Genomic DNA, 18,985 nt, shown 5'->3' on the forward strand with positions numbered 1-18,985 from the left:
GACATAGCTGCATCATATGTAACTAGCACACCACGCTGTTGAGCCTCCGCGGGGGCAGCTTTCTGAAACTGTGTATATGTGTGCGTACCATTGGATTCATCAGGTCTTGTGGAAGACGACTACTGCTCCCATAAACTGGTATATTAGTGCATGTTGGTTTCCAAGAATCTTTCATTTTCAACAGTAACACTTTTTTATTGAAGAATAACATACAGAGGTGTGCACCATCATAAGTGTATAGCTTAGTAAATTTTCACAAAGTAGATACACCTGTGTTATCACGACTCAGATCAAGAAATAGAAATTGTTAGTGTCTGAGAAGTCCCGCTTATGCCCCTTGCCATTTTTCCTCATCCCAAAGATGACCTCTATACCAACTTTTTACACGATAGATTAGTTTTGCCTATTTTTGAGCTTATATATAAATGGACTCATGCTGTATGTACTCTTTTGAGTCTGACATCTTTCCCTTGACATTATATTATTGTGAGAGTCATCCATGTTGTGTGTAGCTGTAATTTGTTCATTCTCATTTCTTTACAGTATTTTATTGTATGAATATACCAGTCTTGTTTATCCATTCCAAATTGATGGTCATTTAAGATTTTGATTATTAAGAAAAACGCTGCTTTGTATCTTTGTGCTATATATGTCCCTTTAAGGGTGTGTGTGTGTATGTGTGTTTGCATTTAATTTTGTTTAGATATATACCAAGGATTGGAATTGCTTGATCATAAGGGTACGAATATGTTCTGTTTTGATATTGTCAAACAGTTTTCCAAAGTGGTTGTGTCAGTTTACACTCTCACCGCCAGTGTTTCTGTATTCCGGTTTTTTGGTATCCTCATCAACACTTGGTGTTATTAAACTTTAAAATTTTAGCACTCTTGGTGAATGTCTAGTGGTATCGTAATATAACTTTATGTTTCCCTGATGACAAACGAGATTGACTTCCATTCCATTTGATTATCATTCTGTTGGATTTCCTCTTTTATGAAATGCTAATTCAAGTCTTTTGCCTATTTTTCTGTTGTGTTATGTTTTTTTCTTATTGGTTTGTAGGAGTTCTTTGTATATACTAGATATCAGTTCTTTGTACATCATGTGTCTAGATTGTCTTGACTATCTCACTCTGCAGGACTTGTTGCATTCTTATCCTTTAGTATACTACAAAAGTAGTCTTCACTTTACCATCTATATGGTCCAATGGAACCCTTTTTTAAAAAATATTATTTATGTATGTATTTATTTATTTTGGCTATGCTGGGTCTTAGCTGCAGCATGAGGGATCTTTAGTTGCAACATGTGGGCTTCTTAGTTGTGGCATGCATGTGGGATCTAGTTTCCTGACCAGGTATTGAGCCCCTGGGCTCCCTGCATAGGGAATGCGGAGTCTTACCCACTGGACCACCAGGGAAGTTCCAGAACCTTTTTATTTTTTTAATTTAAAAGTGATTTTACAAATAACTTACGGAAGTAAGAATAAAGGGGTAATGAAAACAACTTACTAGAAATTTCAATAAAAGATTTTAAAAGTGTAAAACTCTTCACATCAAGTAAATTTTGGCACACAAGCATTATAGAAGATGAAATAATTCTGTCACATTCTTTTAGCAAAGCAGAATGGTCCAGATTCTTGCCAAAAATATGTGATGAAGTCTTTCCTGTTTAATAACTAACTGGATGACAATAGTACATTTCCTTTCTGTCCTTAGAAATATATTGTTTACTCATCATATCTTGAATTAGAATATTCATCTAGGCTATTTTCATCTGAGGACTCATAGTCAGAGATTTTGCTTGTATAATTAATTTCACATCTTTATTAGAGCCTAAAGTGTAGCTGTCTCTGCCTTTATCTTTTGATTCATCTAATAATTTTGACACAACTTTCTCTGTCACTTTTCTTTGTCAGGAAATGAAAATTTCCAAGTTCTCACTTGTGCTCAATGAAGCCTAAAAGCAGGCTGCGATATTTTGGGCCGTGCAAGGAGGGGTGACAGCTTACTTCACAATTCCATCATTCTTTTGTTGTCTTCATATTTTAATCTTTAGCATAGGTGGGGATAATTGATAATTAATGATGAGTAATAATGAATTCTAGGATAAGAAAAATCACAAAATGTTTCAATATATAGAAAAAAAGTCACTTAAGATCCCATAATGTATCTTAGATTTATGAAAGAATTCAGTGGACCTATATGGTAATTGTAAGATAATGTAAGCTTCATTCTATTTTTCAAAAAGGAAATTTTCTTTTTGTTCTTAGTAAGGTCTGTAAGAAAAAAAAAGCCATGAAATATCAATCCTTACAAATAGAACTGTTTAAAAAATTCAAAAACTATAATTGGATTCAGTGAACCTAAATGAACCCCAAAGTATCTTTTGAGTAATAGAAATTCTTAATTTTTTAAATTTAGTAGTCTAATATATTGTTCTTTATGGTTAGTGCTTTTTCGTGTCCTATTTAAGAAATCTTTGCTTACTCCAAGGCCATAAATACATGATTGTATTTTGTTTTCTTTCATTGTTTTACCTTTCTATTTTAAAATCAACAATCCATATAGAGTTGATTTTTTTTGTTAATGCGTAGTGTGAGGTCGGGTAAAGTTCATTGTTTTCCATATGGCCATCAGGTTGACCCCAGTACCATTTACTGAAAAAGTCATCCTTTTCTTACTACTTTACAGTGTCTCCTTCATCATAAGTCAAGTGACTATATGTGTGGATTTGTCTGTGGACTCTATTCCTTTGGTTTATTTATCTTTCCTTGCACCAGTGTCGTATAGTTTTAATTACTGTCGCTTCATAATAAATCTTGATATCTCGTAGTGTAAGTCCTCCAATTCCATGTTTCTAGATCAGGGATTTTCTGTGAAGGGCCAGGTGGTAAATATTTTTGGGCTTTGTGGGACATATTTGGTCTCTGTCAGATATTTTTCTTTCTTCCTTTCCTTTTTCTTTCTTTCTTCTTTTAACCTATAAAAATATTTTAAAAAATCACTCTTAACTGGGTTTGGCCCGTGGGCCAGTTTGCTGACCCCTGATCTAGATTGTCTTGTCTATTCTTGGTCCTTTCTATTTCCCATATAATGCTTAGAAGCATTGCCGGTTTTCAAAAAACCGCTGGAATTTTGATGCACATTGCATAAACTCTATTAACTAAGTTGAGGAAGAACTGACATTTTAATAATATCAAGACTTCTGATCAGTTATACCTACTTTTGATTAGTTTTAGGATTGGAATTGTGACCTCTTCCATTCTGTAGCTGTCTTACTAGGTTTAGTAAGGTACTGTGAACACCATAATTTTTCTTAATGCTTCCATTTGTCATGGCTGTTTCTGTTTATAGTGATTATTTCTCTTTGGAATTTTGATTTTAGGATTTTGGTTATACATATTAGAAAATAGCATTATTTCACATGAAAACTAAAAGGGCGGGAATTTGATTCCAGAATTTAACATCTTGTAATTATCATGATCTGCTGATATGTGTTTATATAAGTATTGTGATAATCAGACATAACCTTGTTTATGGGGATTTGTATTTCTGCATCCCTCTTAACTTTTTGTACCCAACTTGGAGTATATTTTTTATATCAAGTTTTGAAATTTTTATACCTAGTTCTAATGGTTTCATACCTAGTTTTAGGGGTTTTATTTTTTTAGAAGTTTATGAAATACCTAACTGTACAAGCAAAAATTTTCAAAATATTTAAATACCAGACATTTGTCTTTTTTCTTTTCATCTAACCAATGTACAATGTATGTGTTTTTGTGTGATTGTATTTAGTGAATGTATACTATGTTTGTACTTTATTTCCAGTACATTTTTATATGTTAAAAAGGTCATAGCATTTCATTGTGTTGATGTAAAGATGGCTTATTTTTGTACATGTGTTTAATATGAGTATCTTTTAATATATTTATTCCAAAGGCCTAAAAGCTCTTTACTTTTATAAATCAAAAAGTTTTTCATGATCTGACTTTTTGTAACATCCTTGAACTTTGAAAGATTTGAAGTGCAGTATTGATAACTAATTGCCATTTATATGTAGTGTTGAAAGTATATTTCAATTGGTTTAACATATTCTGACCCCCCCAAATAAAAATAAAATGATGACCCTTGGCTCCTGGTCAACAATTTAATCCGAAAGCAAAGCACCCTGCCCTTTCACGGACACTGCATATTATATATGCAGGCATGAGGCTTACAGAAGTGAGTTCATTACCTTTTACAACTTTTCCGCCGTGTTCACATCTTTATCTTCACATCTTTTAGTGCCTCCTGCTTCCTTTATCCTTTCCTCTGGCCTTTGCACATGCTCTTCTCCTTGTTTGGAATCCTCTTTCAGTCATTTTTTGCTTTATCAATTTCTATGTTTCGTGCCCTGCAGATGGCACTTCTACAATTATGTGTCGTGATCCTTCAGTGAGTCAGACATTGGGGGTGCTTCAGTGAGCAAGACCAGCATGCCCTATATTTATCAAATTCTGTTCTAATTGTTGATTTACTTGTCTCATTCTTCTTGTGGACTGTGAACTCCTTGTGATTAGGTATCAGTTTATTTCCAGCACTAACATAGTACTTGACAATTAGTAGGTATTCAATAAATGTTGCTTATGCCAAAATGTCTCAGTTATGGGTAAAGTTCTCAAGACATTCACAGTTTAGTTAGAAAGCAGTTCATTCATATTCGGAATTTGATTATAATACTAGCTAACATGTTGAAAATGTTCTTATACTGACTTGTGTATTACATACAGTCTTCTCTCCCATCACGTATATGAACTAATAATTACTGAATTGAATACAAAACAGATGACTTTACACATCTTTAATGACCTAAGGTGTTATTCCAGGCACTTTGAATTAATAAATGTAACTTCAAGAAAAGGAAACAAATCATCACAAACCCTGAAATGGCATGCTTTTTTTTCCTTCATAAATATGTGGTGCCCATCCTTAGCCCTTAGCATCGCAACGTACCTTTTTTTTTTTTTTTTTTTGGGCCACGTCACTTGACTTGTGGGTTCTTAGTTCCCTGAACAAGGATAGAAGTGGAAGCGTGGAGTCCTAACTGGGAACTCCCTGCGACGTACCTTTGACAAGTGTCTGGTCAGCTTCTTTCCCCTTTGTCCAACAATAGCTGTGTCCGGCCTTCACTGTTTTGCATAGACCATCTGTGCTAATGCTGCTTTCTCTGTCTTAGCAAACATTATTATTTCTCTTTGTATTTAACTTAGCTTCCTGCCTCACAGAGAGTCAAGGCTTTCAGGCCCACTGTAACTCACTTTCCGGCCTTAGTGTTACTTAAGTTGCCATCGTCATCTTTCTTGTAGTCTCAGAAGAAGCCCTTTTCCTGGTTAGGGCTAACATCTCTGTGTGTCTTTTAAAGAAATACATTTTACATTTTTATCAAAGTGCTACATACACATAATTTTTAAAAAATCAAGAGAAACAGCCAACCACTGCCCAAGACCACCCTAGACGTGTTTCCTAATGACATCTTTTAATTCTTTAGCTGTTTCTTTTGGTAGTTATCTTCATATCACTAAATAATGTGCTGCTACTTTCTTGACTTATGTATTTTGGATACTATATATTTTCTTCCTGTTCTGATAGATAAGAGTTTAGTTTTTATACTGTTCTCTAACCCCATCTGCCCAATATGTTTATATCATTATTTTTAGATAAGTCAGTAAATAATGTTGTTCATAGAGGCAAGCAGTGTGCTGTGGTTACATTTTCTTTAGTGTAATAACGTATTTTTTTAGAATTTCCAGTTGCCTTTCTTCTTGCAACATCTTTAAAATAATCCTCCAACTCCAGTCCCAAAAGCAGCATCTTTTTCTTGAGATCTCTGCCCCAAATTCATGCATCCTCTTGCTTTTGCCTGGGCTGGTTGGCCGGCTGGCTGCTCTCAAGATCTGTGTCATATGGCTGTTTCTCCAGCATTTCCATCGACTATCCTTCTAGATTGGATTTACTGTTTATTGACTCTCATGGCTTCCTGCTTGTGGTCTAGTGCCTCTTCCTGGAGTGCATACTCAACTAACTAAGAAATTGTGGGTTAGAGGTAAGTTTCCTGAGCCTTTGCCTGCCTGAAAATGTTTTAATCTAACCTTACACTTGATTAATAATTTGGATATACAATTTGAGGTTGAATATATTTTTATTATAATTTATTTAAACTAAAAAACAAAAGAAAACAAAAAGTTTACCCATTTTCCCCACCTCCCACACCCTGCCTCTGGCAACCACCATCAATCTATTCTCTGTATCTATGAGCTTGGTTTTTTTAATTAATTAAAAAATTTTTTAAGATTCCACATGTAAGAGAGATCATATAGTATGTCTTTCTCTGACTTATTTCACTTAGCATAATGCCCTGGAGGTCCATTGATATTGTTGCAAATGGCAAGATTTCATTCTTTTTTATGGCTGAAGAATATTTCATTGAATGTATATACCACATCTTCTTTGTCCATTCATCCATCAGTGGACACATAGGTTGTTTCCATATCTTGGCTACTGTAAATAATGCTGCAGTGAACATGGGGGATGGGGGGTGCATATATCTTTTTGAGTTAGTTTTTTGGTTTTCTTCTGATAAATACCCGGAAGTGGAATTGCTGGGTCATATGATAGTTCTGTTTTTAATTTTTTGAAGAGCCTCCATACTGTTTTCCATAGTGGCTGTACCAGTTTACATTCCCACCAACAGTGCACAAAGGTTCCCTTTTCTCTGTATCCTTACCAACACTTGTTATGTCTAGTCTTTTTGATAATAGCCTTTCTAACAAATGTAAAGTAGTATCTCGTGGGGTTTTTTTGTTTGTTTTAATTTATTTTTGGCTGCGTTGGGTCTTTGTTGCTGCACATGGGCTTTCTCTAGTTGCGGTTAATGGGGGCTACTCTTTGTTGCGGTGCGCTGGCTTCTCATTGCGGTGGCTTCTCATTGCGGAGCACGAGCCCTAGAGCGTGCAGGCTTCAGTAGTTGTGGTGCAGGTGCTTAGTTGCTCAGGGGCATGTGGGATCTTCCTGGACCAGGGATTGAACCCATGTCCCCTGCATTGGAAGGTGGATTCTTAATCACTGTGCCACCAGGCAAGTCCCCGCTTATTGTGGTTTTGATTTGCATTTCCCTGATGATTAGTGATGTTGGGCACCTTTTCATCATGTCTTCTTTGGAAAGACATCTGTGTGTCTTATTTGGAAAAATGTTCAGATCTTTTGCTTATTTTAAAATCAGATTATTTCTTTTCTTTTGCTACTGAGTTGTACAAGTTCTCTATATATTTTGGGATTAGCCCCTTATCAGATATGATTTGCAAATATATTCTCTCATTCAGTAGGCTGCATTTTCATTTTATTGATGGATTGCTTCGCTGTGGGGAAGCTTTCTAGTTTGATGTAGTCCCACTTTATTTTTGCTTTTGTTGCTTTGCTTTTGATCTCAGAATCAAAAAAATCATTGCCAAGACCTATGTCAAGAAGCCTACTGTCTGTGTTTTTTCTAGAACTTTTATGGTTTCAGGCCTTACACTCAAGTCTTTCATCTGTTTTGAGTTAATTTTTGTGTATAGTGTAAGGTAGTAGTCCAGTTTCATTGTTTTGCATGTGGCTGTCCAGTTTTCCCAGTACCATATATTGAAGAGACTATCCTTTCTCCATTGTATTTATATTCTTGGCTCCTTTGTCATGAATTAGTTGACTGTATAAGCATGGGTTTATTTTTGGGCTGTCTATTCTTTTCCATCGATATGTGTGTCTGTTTTTCTACCATGCTATTTAATGCTGTTTCTATACTATTTACTGAAGCTGAACATAATTTAGGTCAGCATTTAGGGTCAAGGTTTCAGGGTTAGCAAGCATTCTCTTTTCTTCTGTTACCTAGTATAACTGTTGCGCTGTTATTCTTTTCCTTTTTAGATGGTTTCTCCCTACTGCCAGAAACTTTTTTATTTAATCCCCATTGTTTTAATATTTTATAGTGGTTTCTGTTTGTTTAGTTTTATTAACTGTACTGAATACTTAGTGAGCTGGGCCCTTTCCATCTGGAGCTTAGAGTCTCTTAACTCTGGGAAATTTCTTTGTCCTATTTCTTCATTTATTTATTTTCTGTTTTTCTCTTTTTGGAACTCCTCATTTGTAGGATTTTGAACCTGCTGGATTGATTGTATTTGTCTCTGTTGTCTCTCATTTTGTTGTACTTTCTGAGATATTTCCTTTTATTGCATTTTAAAATTTTTTGAGAATTATAAAACAATTTCTACTGTTCTTCTGGTTCTGATCCTTTATATATAGCAAATTCTTCTTGATTTACTGATACAGTATCTTTAAGAATCTTCTGAGGATACTAACTTGAGGGTTGTTTTGTTTTTCTAAGTTCTCTTCTGTTTTATTTTTTATTTTTTGCATTATCTCTGTTTCCTTCAGATCCATGTTCTTTTTAGCCTTTGATTTTGGAGACATTCCTCAGATATATTGTGATCTTTAGTTATCCATTTATATTTGAGTGGGAGACACTGAAGCTGATTGGGAGCTCTGTGTATATGTGGGGGGCTAACCAATTGTCAGACTTTGCTTTAGGTGATAGGGCAAAGAACTGTCTGCTAATGCTAGGGGACCCTCAAATTCAGGAATTTAGGGACATTCAAACCCAGGGAAAAGCTGATTGATGGTTCTGAATATAGATTTTAATTTACATAATTTTAGCCCCAAGTCTTACCTTGTCTTTCCCCAGCATCGCTGAATTCTGAGACTCCTGAGCCTCTCTGGGTTTCTGTGGGCAAGCCAGCCCCGCTTTGATTGTATCCTCCTCTACTACCAGTACTCTAAACTGCAGCCTCTTCCTGCTCCACATGTTACCACTCATGTTTATTCTTTGTCTTCCAGCATTTAAGAACAAAACTCTCATCTGCTGGTAGCCCCTTCTCTCTGCTTATAGTGAGTTTATGTATTTTTAAATTCCTTGTGGTGACTCTATAAAGTGTCAGCTTGGCTGGGCTGAAGTACATTTCCTAGAGTTCTCTTTCTTCTATATTTCTGATTAGGGTGGGTCACAGGGGAGATTTTTTTTTTTTGTAACTAGCGTGAAACATTTATCCTTGGACAACCAAACATTTTCTAACCCTTTCCGCAGAAAAGATTATAAAGTCCCTTTTCTGTCTTTGGGGAAATCTTCATGCTCCCTAGCTGGTTCACATCTGCTCTTTGATATTCTGTAACTTAAATTCTGAGATATAAAGCTAGCTAGTACTACTACATCTTATATTAGCTGATAAGAAAAATCAATCAAAAATATTTGACTAGTAAATAGGTATATATTTAAACATGTACTATCAAATGTTAAGGAAGGAATACACATAACTATCACAGCTCTTATTTCTGCAACTGGTCATGTAATTACGGTTGGTATTTATAACTCCCTCCTTCCTCTACTTAATCCATATTTCCTTTGCTGTCGGTGGGGTGAACATGACTGAATGAAGGTTTTGGGTCATGAAGACTCAGACATGAAAGGTCTGAGCTATTCTCAATCCTGCCTGAATTGAGTTATTGTAGTTTTCTATTGACTTTAATCACAGGGCAGAAGTACTAAGGGATGTCCTAGAGGATCTCCTCCATTCCAGACATACGCCTCACCTCATTGTGTAGAAATAACCCAATTTCCCCTTGAAAGACAAGATTAATCACCCCTAGCCAGTAGAGTAACTCCCTTCTTTGCCTGTTGATTCAGAACCCAAAGTGGCCAGATGGCAGTCTGAACTGGAGTTTAATAGAGTCGTTGTTGTGTACCCTGATAGAAGCATTCCTCCCTTTGAAACTAAGACTTCTAGATCAGCCAGGCCTAACATCACAGGGAGAGGAAGTAAATATTTTGCTGAATCTGAATTTATTACTCTCATTTATTTCCCTAACAAATGCAAGAAAAACCCTTCTGTTTCTCATTAGAGGCATGAAAGGCATCACCATCACCGAAGCCAAAAACCTTGGAACGATCCTAAATTCTTCCTTTCCTATTATTTTAATCCCACCTGTTAGAAAATTTATCAGTTTTACCTTCCTTCATATCTCTCACTTTTATCTCCTCCTTTACATCCTCACATCGGTCACTGCCTTAGAACAGACTTCACCGTCAGTTACTCAGATTGTAGAGACAGTCCACAATAAACTTTTCCCACTTATTCATCTGCTACTTTTCTGCTCGGGAAATCTTTTAAAAATCAGATCATATTTAGTGGCTCTACATGCTTAAGGTAATTTCCAACTCCTTACCCAGCCGAATTAATTCATCTGTTGTGACAGAGATCAAAGTCACATGGCTTTAACTAGTTAGAAGTTTATTCTCTCTCAGGACTTGTGTGGTGGCTCTAAGTGTCAAGAATCCAGGTTCCATCTGATTTGTTACTTTACCATCTCTTAGCATGTTGCCCTTGTCTACATGGTTCAGGATGCCTCACCACCATGTCAGAGCCGGCATGAAAGAGGAAATGGTGAAGAGAAGGATGTTTTCTTCCCTTTAAGTTTACCACCTGGAAGGATGTGTAAATCATTTTCACTCTCAGCTCATTGGCCAGAATATGGCTACAAGTTCCAGTTGCAAGAGAATTTGGGAAAGAGAGTCTTTAGTCTGGCTATCCTTATGTCTAGCTAAAAATGGAGAGGCTCAATTACTGTAGAAAAAGGGGGAATGAATATTGGAGGAGTACCAGTAGTCCATGCCACTGAGGGATGCAAGGTTGTCTGGAGGTTGACCCTTGCCTGCCTCTTTATCTCTTAGTGTGCTGCTTTTCTACTCCCTCTCCTTTCCTAGCTGTGCTGGGCTTTGTCTCCTCTTTCCTTCAGCCATGCTAAACTGTTTGCACTTCCAAACATGCTATGCTGGTTTGTGTTTCTCTGCCTTTCCTCCTAATGCTTCCTTAGCCTGAGATGTCCTTACCACCCACTCCCATCCTCTCCAATAGTCTGTTAACCTGATCTCTGAGAATTTGTTTTTCAAGAGTTAACTTAAGCATCTTCTATTATGTAAAGTCTTTATTGGACAGCACCACCTTCACCCTGGTAGAATTGACCATTGTCTCCTCTGTCGCCCTTATTATATGCAGATAGACTTTAGTCATTGCACCTTTTGGCAGTTATTCACACTTAGATTCTTTCTCTTGCATTGTAAACCTTTTGAGGGCAAAGGAGACATTTTATTCATGTATCCCTTGGATGTAGCCTAGCGCCTGACAGAGGATATACACTAAATACTTAGCAAATGAGCAAGTGCGTCCACAGCAAAAATATCTCTGTCCAGATTTTTAAATGTCAGGCATGCTCTTAAAACATAGCTGGCTGCTGTTTTTTCAGCTATTATCAGTTAGTCAAGATGATAATGTTAGCTCCAACAATATCTATAATCATCCTATATTATCTCGTTAATTGTTTCATATTTAGTTTTTAGTTATAATTTAACTCTAAAAGTACGTTTAGAATTAGCTATGGGACTTTTTTTTTTCTGTTTGAAATGAGTGGACTTTTCTGTCTACTAAGGCACAATATTTATATTGCTTTTTAATAATTCAGTATATCAGTGACTTGCTGCGGGAGATTTGTCCTGAGACCTTCTGAGCTCTGCCACCTTAATATACTGGTTCTAAGATACAGATATCTCAGGATTTGTTTAATGACTAAGAGTCTTTTTTGTAAACAGATTCTAAGGCAAGATTGCCTTAAATATTTTTACATGGAGAATTTTTTTTTTCTGCTTTACTGTCTTGAGTAATATCTTTTGTTTTACTTGTAGATTTGATGGTCCTCGAAGATTTGAGGATTTAGGGTCAAGGTGTGAAGGACCGAGACCCAAAGGGCCTCGTTTTGAAGGAAATCGCCCCGATGGGCCAAGACCCAGATATGAAGGTCACCCAACAGAGGGCACTAAAAGCAAATGGGGAGTGATTCCCCGGGGGCCAGCATCTCAATTCTATATTACCCCCAATACCTCCCTCAGTCCTCGACAGAGTGGACCACAGTGGAAAGGCCCCAAACCAGCTTTTGGACAGCAACATCAGCAGCAACCTAAGTCACAAGCAGAACCAGGAAACAAAGAACAATTAGCAGACACCAGTAGTAACCAGCAGAAGAATTTTAAAATGCAATCAGCTGCATTTTCCATTGCTGCAGATGTAAAGGATGCCAAGGCGGCTCAGTCAAATGAGAATCTAAGCGACTCTCAACAAGAGCCACCTAAAAGCGAAGTCTCGGAAGGGCCCATAGAGCCTTCCAGTTGGGACCAGAATTCTCAAAGTATGGAGACTCAAATGGACAAAGCCCAAGCTGTTACTCAGCCTGTACCCCTTGCAAATAAACCTGTACCTTCTCAATCTACTTTTCCCTCAAAAACAGGGGGGATAGAGGGAGGAACAGCAGTAGCAACATCATCATCACTAACTGCAGATAATGATTTTAAACCTTTGGGTATTGGTCTGCCCCATTCAGAAAACAACCAAGATAAAGGGCTGCCTCGTCCAGATAACAGAGATAGTAGGTTAGAAGGCAATCGAGGCAGCAGCTCATCTTACAGAGGTCCTGGGCAAAGCAGAATGGAAGACACACGGGACAAAGGACTAGTAAATAGAGGTCGAGGCCAGGCAATCAGCCGTGGCCCAGGGTTGGTCAAGCAAGAAGACTTTCGTGATAAAATGATGGGTAGACGAGAAGACAGTCGGGAGAAGATGAGTAGAGGAGAAGGCAGCCGGGACAGAGGGTTGGTGAGGCCAGGAAGCAGTCGGGAGAAAGTGCCAGGTGGTCTGCAAGGCAGCCAGGACAGGGGTAGAGCTGGCAGCAGAGAAAGGGGACCACCTCGGAGGGCTGGCAGTCAGGAGAGAGGACCCCCTCGAAGACCTGGGAGTAGAGAGAGAGTACCACCCCGAAGAGCTGGGAGCAGGGAGAGGGGACCACCTCGAGGGCCTGGCAGTCGAGAAAGGGGTCTGGGAAGACCAGATTTTGGTCGTGACAGAGGTCCATTTAGACCAGAACCAGGAGATGGTGGGGAAAAAATGTATCCATATCACCGAGATGAGCCTCCTAGGGCTCCATGGAATCATGGGGAGGAGAGAGGGCATGAAGAGTTCCCATTAGATGGTAGAAATGCTCCAGTGGAACGAGAAAGACTTGACGATTGGGATAGAGAGAGATACTGGAGAGAATGTGAACATGACTATCAAGATGATACACTAGATCCATATAACAGAGAGGACAGGTTTTCAGCACCATCTCGATCTCATGATGGAGACAGACGAGGCCCTTGGTGGGATGATTGGGAGAGAGATCAGGATATGGATGAGGACTACAACAGGGAAATGGACAGGGACTTGGACAGGGATGTGGATCGGATTGGAAGACCTATGGATATGTATGATAGAAATTTGGATAATGAGTGGGACAGAGATTATGGGAGACCACTGGATGAACAAGAATCACAGTTTCGTGAACGAGATATTCCATCTCTTCCACCTTTACCACCCCTCCCACCTCTTCCACCTGTGGATAGATATCGGGATGATAGATGGAGAGAAGAAAGAAATCGAGACCATGGGTATGATCGAGATTTCCGTGATAGGGGTGAGTTGAGGATCCGAGAGTATCCAGAAAGAGGAGATACATGGCGGGATAAGCGAGATTATATTCCTGACAGAATGGACTGGGAAAGAGAACGATTGTCAGACAGATGGTACCCATCTGATGTGGATAGACATTCCCCCATGGCGGAACATATGCCCTCCTCACATCATTCTTCTGAAATGATGGGGTCGGATGCAAACTTAGACTCTGACCAAGGCCTTGGAGGGGTAATGGTTCTCAGTCAGAGGCAGCATGAAATCATTTTGAAAGCTGCACAAGAACTGAAAATGCTTCGGTAAGTTGACTGCTTAAGATCATTTCTTTTAGTCAAAACCACATTCACACTGTTCTTTTTAAAATGATGTGATATATTTGAATGGAATCATTTTACTTCAGGGTCTTACTACATAATTTAAATTTTAATTTCTAGTCATTGAGTGCTGTTTTAGGATAGGATGGATATTCAGAAACTGTATTAATTATAAACTTATGTCCTGAAATGTGAAAATTTGATAGCCATTCTTGGCTTTTATAGCTATGTTGCTGACATGCCATGCCTGTGGTTGTTTCAAGTTCAAACTTCAACTTTCCAATGCTCTGGGTTTCACAGAGCTCATACGGAAAATCCTTTTTTTCTTTTGGTATTAGATCTGATAGACTTCATATTCACTAATCTTTGGTATAACTTTGGAAAGTGCTGGAAGGATATATATTTTTCTCTGTTGAAGCTAAGAATGATTTACCTGGAAGCAGCCTCAGATTTGTCTAACCATTGGTTCTTTCTTTTGGGGATGTTTTATCTTTCGTTAAAACTAGAAGCATGTATCTCTACTTGAGGAGGTTACTTGTTTCTACATAATAAAATATTTTCTTTGTGAGATGGAGAACAAGACTTGGATTTCTTGATTTACAGTCACCTAACTTTGTATAGGTATCTACACAATGCTTCCCATTAGTAGCAGTAATAATAAAAGCTAACATTTATTGCATGCTCACTCTGTACCAGGAACTCTACGAAGTGCTTTGTATGTATTAATTCATGTAATCCTTATACCAACAATATCCTGAGATAAGAATTTAGGAGTCACTGGCAGATCACAATGACAAATTACTTTTTGAGTAATTTCTTAGGAATTAGCAATGTTTTGCGAAAATAATAGTTTTTGATGTATTCCAATGTATTGTGTTTCTTTCATTTTTCAATTCTGGTCTACATTTGTGGATTTTGCCAATTGAAATTATAACTCAAGCTTTATGACTAGAAAAGTATAATGAGGAAAAATACCTATAAGTAAAAATGAAGGATCAGATGCCTGAGGGAACAAAAGATTTCTGTGGTCTATAGAAGAGACACTCTAAGAGATTTGACTTTTCCAGAATACTCATGAAGAGGTGGAAAGCATGCTATAGAACATTTAGCCACTACTCTATTCACTTTTCAGTTATGGACACCTTTAATTTAATACCTCCTGTGTGCTGGCACTGTGCTGATAACTTAGCATGTATTGTCTCACTCCTATCTCAAATCCTTATGTCAAAGGCCTGCAAAGATAAGTAGTGTTATTCCCGCTTCAGGAAGGACACTAACGGTTCAGAGAGTACCACTTGGCTATTAGAATTGGTAACCTAGAATTTGAGCCCAGTCTGTCCAACTCTAAAATCTATTTTGTTTGTGGAAAACACCAAACTGATTGGTGTTACTAAGATACCAAGGTTTCTTTCCTTTCCTTTTTGAAATTTCCTTTTCATCCATTATTGCTTTGTATAGAAATGCTGGATAAAAGGTGCTTCATCATCCTTTTTTTAAAGCTCTTTCTAGGCCACATAATAAAACAAAATATGTGAAGTGATGGATGAGAGTGGTCATAGTTGAATACAAGTCAGCCACGTTGTATTGTGAAAATCATAATATGATTTACATGAGGCAGAAAGTAATCTTTTTTTATACTTGACCCTTACTTTGTGTCCATTTGGGTCATTACGCTTTACAAAATGGTAGGGGGAAAACTGTAAAAGGTCTGAAGAGGTTGTGGTAGATCTTGTATGTGTTTACCATGGGCATTGTAAGGAAAAGTAAGAGGAATTTGACCAGGATTTAAAGAAAAACTTGAAGAGTTGCATAATTACTCTTTAGGAGTTTGAAGTGTTGTTTTTAAAGGGATAGACTGATAATTGTTCTCACCATATACAGCAGGAGCCATAAACTAAAATGCTCACAAGAACCAGACAGGTAACTAAAACGAGTGAAAATGGGCCAGTATAACTCTACTGAGTGTGGTGAGGGTTGTGGCAAACTGCTTCATCTGAAGCGGACGGCCACTACTCCACTGAGCGGATTGTTGGCATGTGGGAATGTAGGCCCAGTGTTTCCAAATCTCTTTTAAATTGGAATTTATGTTAAAAAATGTATTATTTTGCTCTGTAAGTAATGGCAACTAGCTCAGAATTTAAAACTGATATGAAAGCTAAATTTTAAAAAACCTTTTTATGTATTCATATGTATCCAAATATATTGATATTTGGCCCATGTGCCACCATTTTGCAACCTCTTATCTAAAGACTATTGAACAACAACAACAACAGAAAAAATAGCAAGAGAGATTTTGGTTGGATGAATGAAAAACATGACAAGTGGGTGAGATATTAAAATAGACTAAAGAGGCAGGTTCTAGAATCGGTCCTTGAAGATCTTCAGTAATTTATCATTATTTATAGGTCATAGATGACTGATCAATTAGCTCATAAAGGCGAGAGAGTATTACCCTGGAGATGCTTTATGAGTACTGTAGAAGGTTTAAAAAAAGGGTTTTAATTTCCTTTTTTGTTCTTCGATATTAGTTATAGTTATTTAGGAATGGAGAACACATGCCTTATGTACAATGGCAATTTTATTTGTTTACAGAGAACAGAAAGAACAGCTTCAAAAGATGAAAGACTATGGGTCTGAGCCACAGATGCCTGACCATCTACCACCCCAGGATTCAAGATTGCAGAATGCATCTTCAAGACCTGGAATGTATCCGGTATGGGAAAATATGTGCTCAGAAAATGAAATGGTTCTTGCTTTGTATGTTTGTATGTCATTTGAATTTTTTTATATTATAGTAAGTCTAAATTTCCTCTATACAAAATGTAAATTTTGGAAAAGTAAAAAGCTAGTGGTAATGGACCTTTGAAAATCTTATGAGTATGGTCAGAAGTGTGACAGAAATACTTCTTCCCCCAGGGTTTGATAAGTACACCAAGCACACCTGAACTATATATATGGCTTTGTGTTCTCAAAATTTTAGAATTTTCCTTGTAATCCTTTTTGTTCAGATAGTCCTGTTTTCCATCTGGACAGGGCAAGGACTCCCTGGGAGCTTCATAATCTCCCTACCTCTTCAGGCTGCTAGTCCTTAGCTAGGTAAGGGATCGAACATCATGCCCCAGTTCAGGCAGCGAAGTTATGTTAAGGACTTGTGTGATTAAGTTCTCCCCTTGTTTTGCTTTCATTTTGTTGTCGTTGTTTTACCTTTAAGCCAGTGATGGGCTTTAAAAATGTTATCATGCAAATGTAAGTGAGGGAGAGAAAAAACCACTGTTGAACCATTTCATCAGATTAACTCTTCATTTCTCAGTGTTCCCTTCCATCCTGATCTCACACACGACACTCAGGTGAAATTGTTGACGTCAACATCCACCCTGTTGTTGACTCCCCAGATCATATCTCCTGGCCAGAGTATGCGTCCATCTGCCTACAGGGTTTCTCTCTGGATGTGTCTCCTGTCAAACTCAACATATTTAAAATGGAGCTCCTTATCGTCCTCCATTAAACTTGTTCTTCCTCCTTACCATCACTTGGTCACCTGAACTCGAAACCTGAAGTCAGCCATAACCCTTTTCTCTGTCCTAATAACCTTCTGTGTCCAATCATTCTGTTGATTACTTTTACTACCTTTTTAATATTGTTCAAGTATTCTATCCTCCACTTCCCCACAACCTCAGTTCTAGTCTTTGTCAGTTCTTGCCTAGATTATTTCAGAAACATCCTAATTGATCTTTCTCCATCTTATTCCCCTCTGATCCATTCTTCATTCTGCTTCCAGAGTGATTATTTTTTTCATATTTTTTGAATCAAATTTTGAGTTATAATTTACATACATTTTCAGCCCACAGTTTGAGTTTTGACAAATACATACCAAAAGATTTAAAAAATTTCCATTACTCCCAAATATTCTCTCATGCTACTTTGTGGTAAGGACTAGCTACACTCTACTTTAGGCAGCACTGATGTGACTGCTGGCCAAAATGGACATTTTAAAACATAAATCTCACCATGTTGTGCCTTGGCTTTAGAATGCTTCAGTATTCCTGTGTTCCTTTCAGGATAAAATGTAGATTCTTTTGCATGCCTTTTGTGCTCTTCATGAGCTGGCTTGAGCTCTGCTTACCATTGCTTGCTACTCCCTCTCTTTACTTTCCCTCCACATGGAGCTTCTGACAATTCTGTGAGTGTGGCTGGCTCTTACTTCTCCACGCTTTTGCATATGCATGTTGTTCTCTAAACCTAGAGTTTCTTTTTTTTTCTCTTCCTATCCCCTCCTCCAACTAGTTCATTCTTGTTCATTTTTTAGAACTCAGCTCTGTATCTTTTCTTCCACTTGTGTAAGAGAGTTGCCCTCACATGTATGCCTGTAACATCTTATGGGCCTCTGTCAGAACGCTTATCATGCTGTATTTTGATTATCGGTTTTCTTGTCTGCCTTGTCTTCTGTCTTATCTTGCCTATCCTTCATAAGGATAGGAACTACGTCTTTGTATCTCTTAGCAGATAGTCGGAGCTCTAGATTATAGATCCACATTTCTTTTTTTTTTCTTTCAATATTTAGATATTTATTGGCTGTCGGGTGCTAGTTGCAGCATGTGGGATCTTTCGTTGCGGCACGTGGGCTTATGAGTTGCAGCACACCCTGCGCACCAGCTGCAGAGCGTGTGGACTCTGTAGTTGTGGCTCAGGCTCCAGAGCACATGAGCTCAGTAGTTGGGGCACATGGGCTTAGTTGCCCCGCAGCATGTGGGACCTTAATTCCTCGACCAGGGATCGAACCGGTGTTCCCTGCATTGCAAGACGGATTCTTAACCACTAGACCACCAGGGAAGTCCCTAGATCTACATTTCTGCTTTATTCACTTGATAAATTATAAACATTTTAACATTGCTACATGCTTCATTTTTTTGAGGTATAATTTATTAAAACTATTCCATTTCTATTAAACCTTTGTTTCTAATCTTTTATTATTAATACAGTGTTAATGAATGTCTGTATAAAATTCTTATTTTTTTTAGTTTTAATTTTTTTATTAAAGCATACTTATTTACAATGTTGT

General features: G+C 37.6%; 1 protein-coding gene across 8 annotated transcripts in view; it reads left to right on the forward strand.

Moving 5' to 3' along the window:
• YLPM1 (YLP motif containing 1) overlaps window positions 1-18,985 on the forward strand; it is a 92,344-nt gene that overhangs the window by 17,428 nt on the left and 55,931 nt on the right. For 7 of the 8 annotated variants that reach the window (XR_009053097.1, XR_009053098.1, XR_009053099.1 and 4 more), the window contains exons 5-6: window positions 11,800-13,911; window positions 16,519-16,639. Coding sequence is in view for 5 of the 8 variants with exons in the window: in XM_057730714.1 (XP_057586697.1) it covers window positions 11,800-13,911; window positions 16,519-16,639 (2,233 nt within the window). In the remaining 3 variants the exon portion in view is untranslated. The remainder of the gene's footprint in view (window positions 1-11,799; window positions 13,912-16,518; window positions 16,640-18,985) is intronic. The other variant, XM_057730718.1, reaches the window with a different exon arrangement.

This window comes from Hippopotamus amphibius, chromosome 4, assembly GCF_030028045.1.
Source record: "Hippopotamus amphibius kiboko isolate mHipAmp2 chromosome 4, mHipAmp2.hap2, whole genome shotgun sequence".
In the NCBI taxonomy this organism is placed as follows: domain Eukaryota; kingdom Metazoa; phylum Chordata; class Mammalia; order Artiodactyla; family Hippopotamidae; genus Hippopotamus; species Hippopotamus amphibius.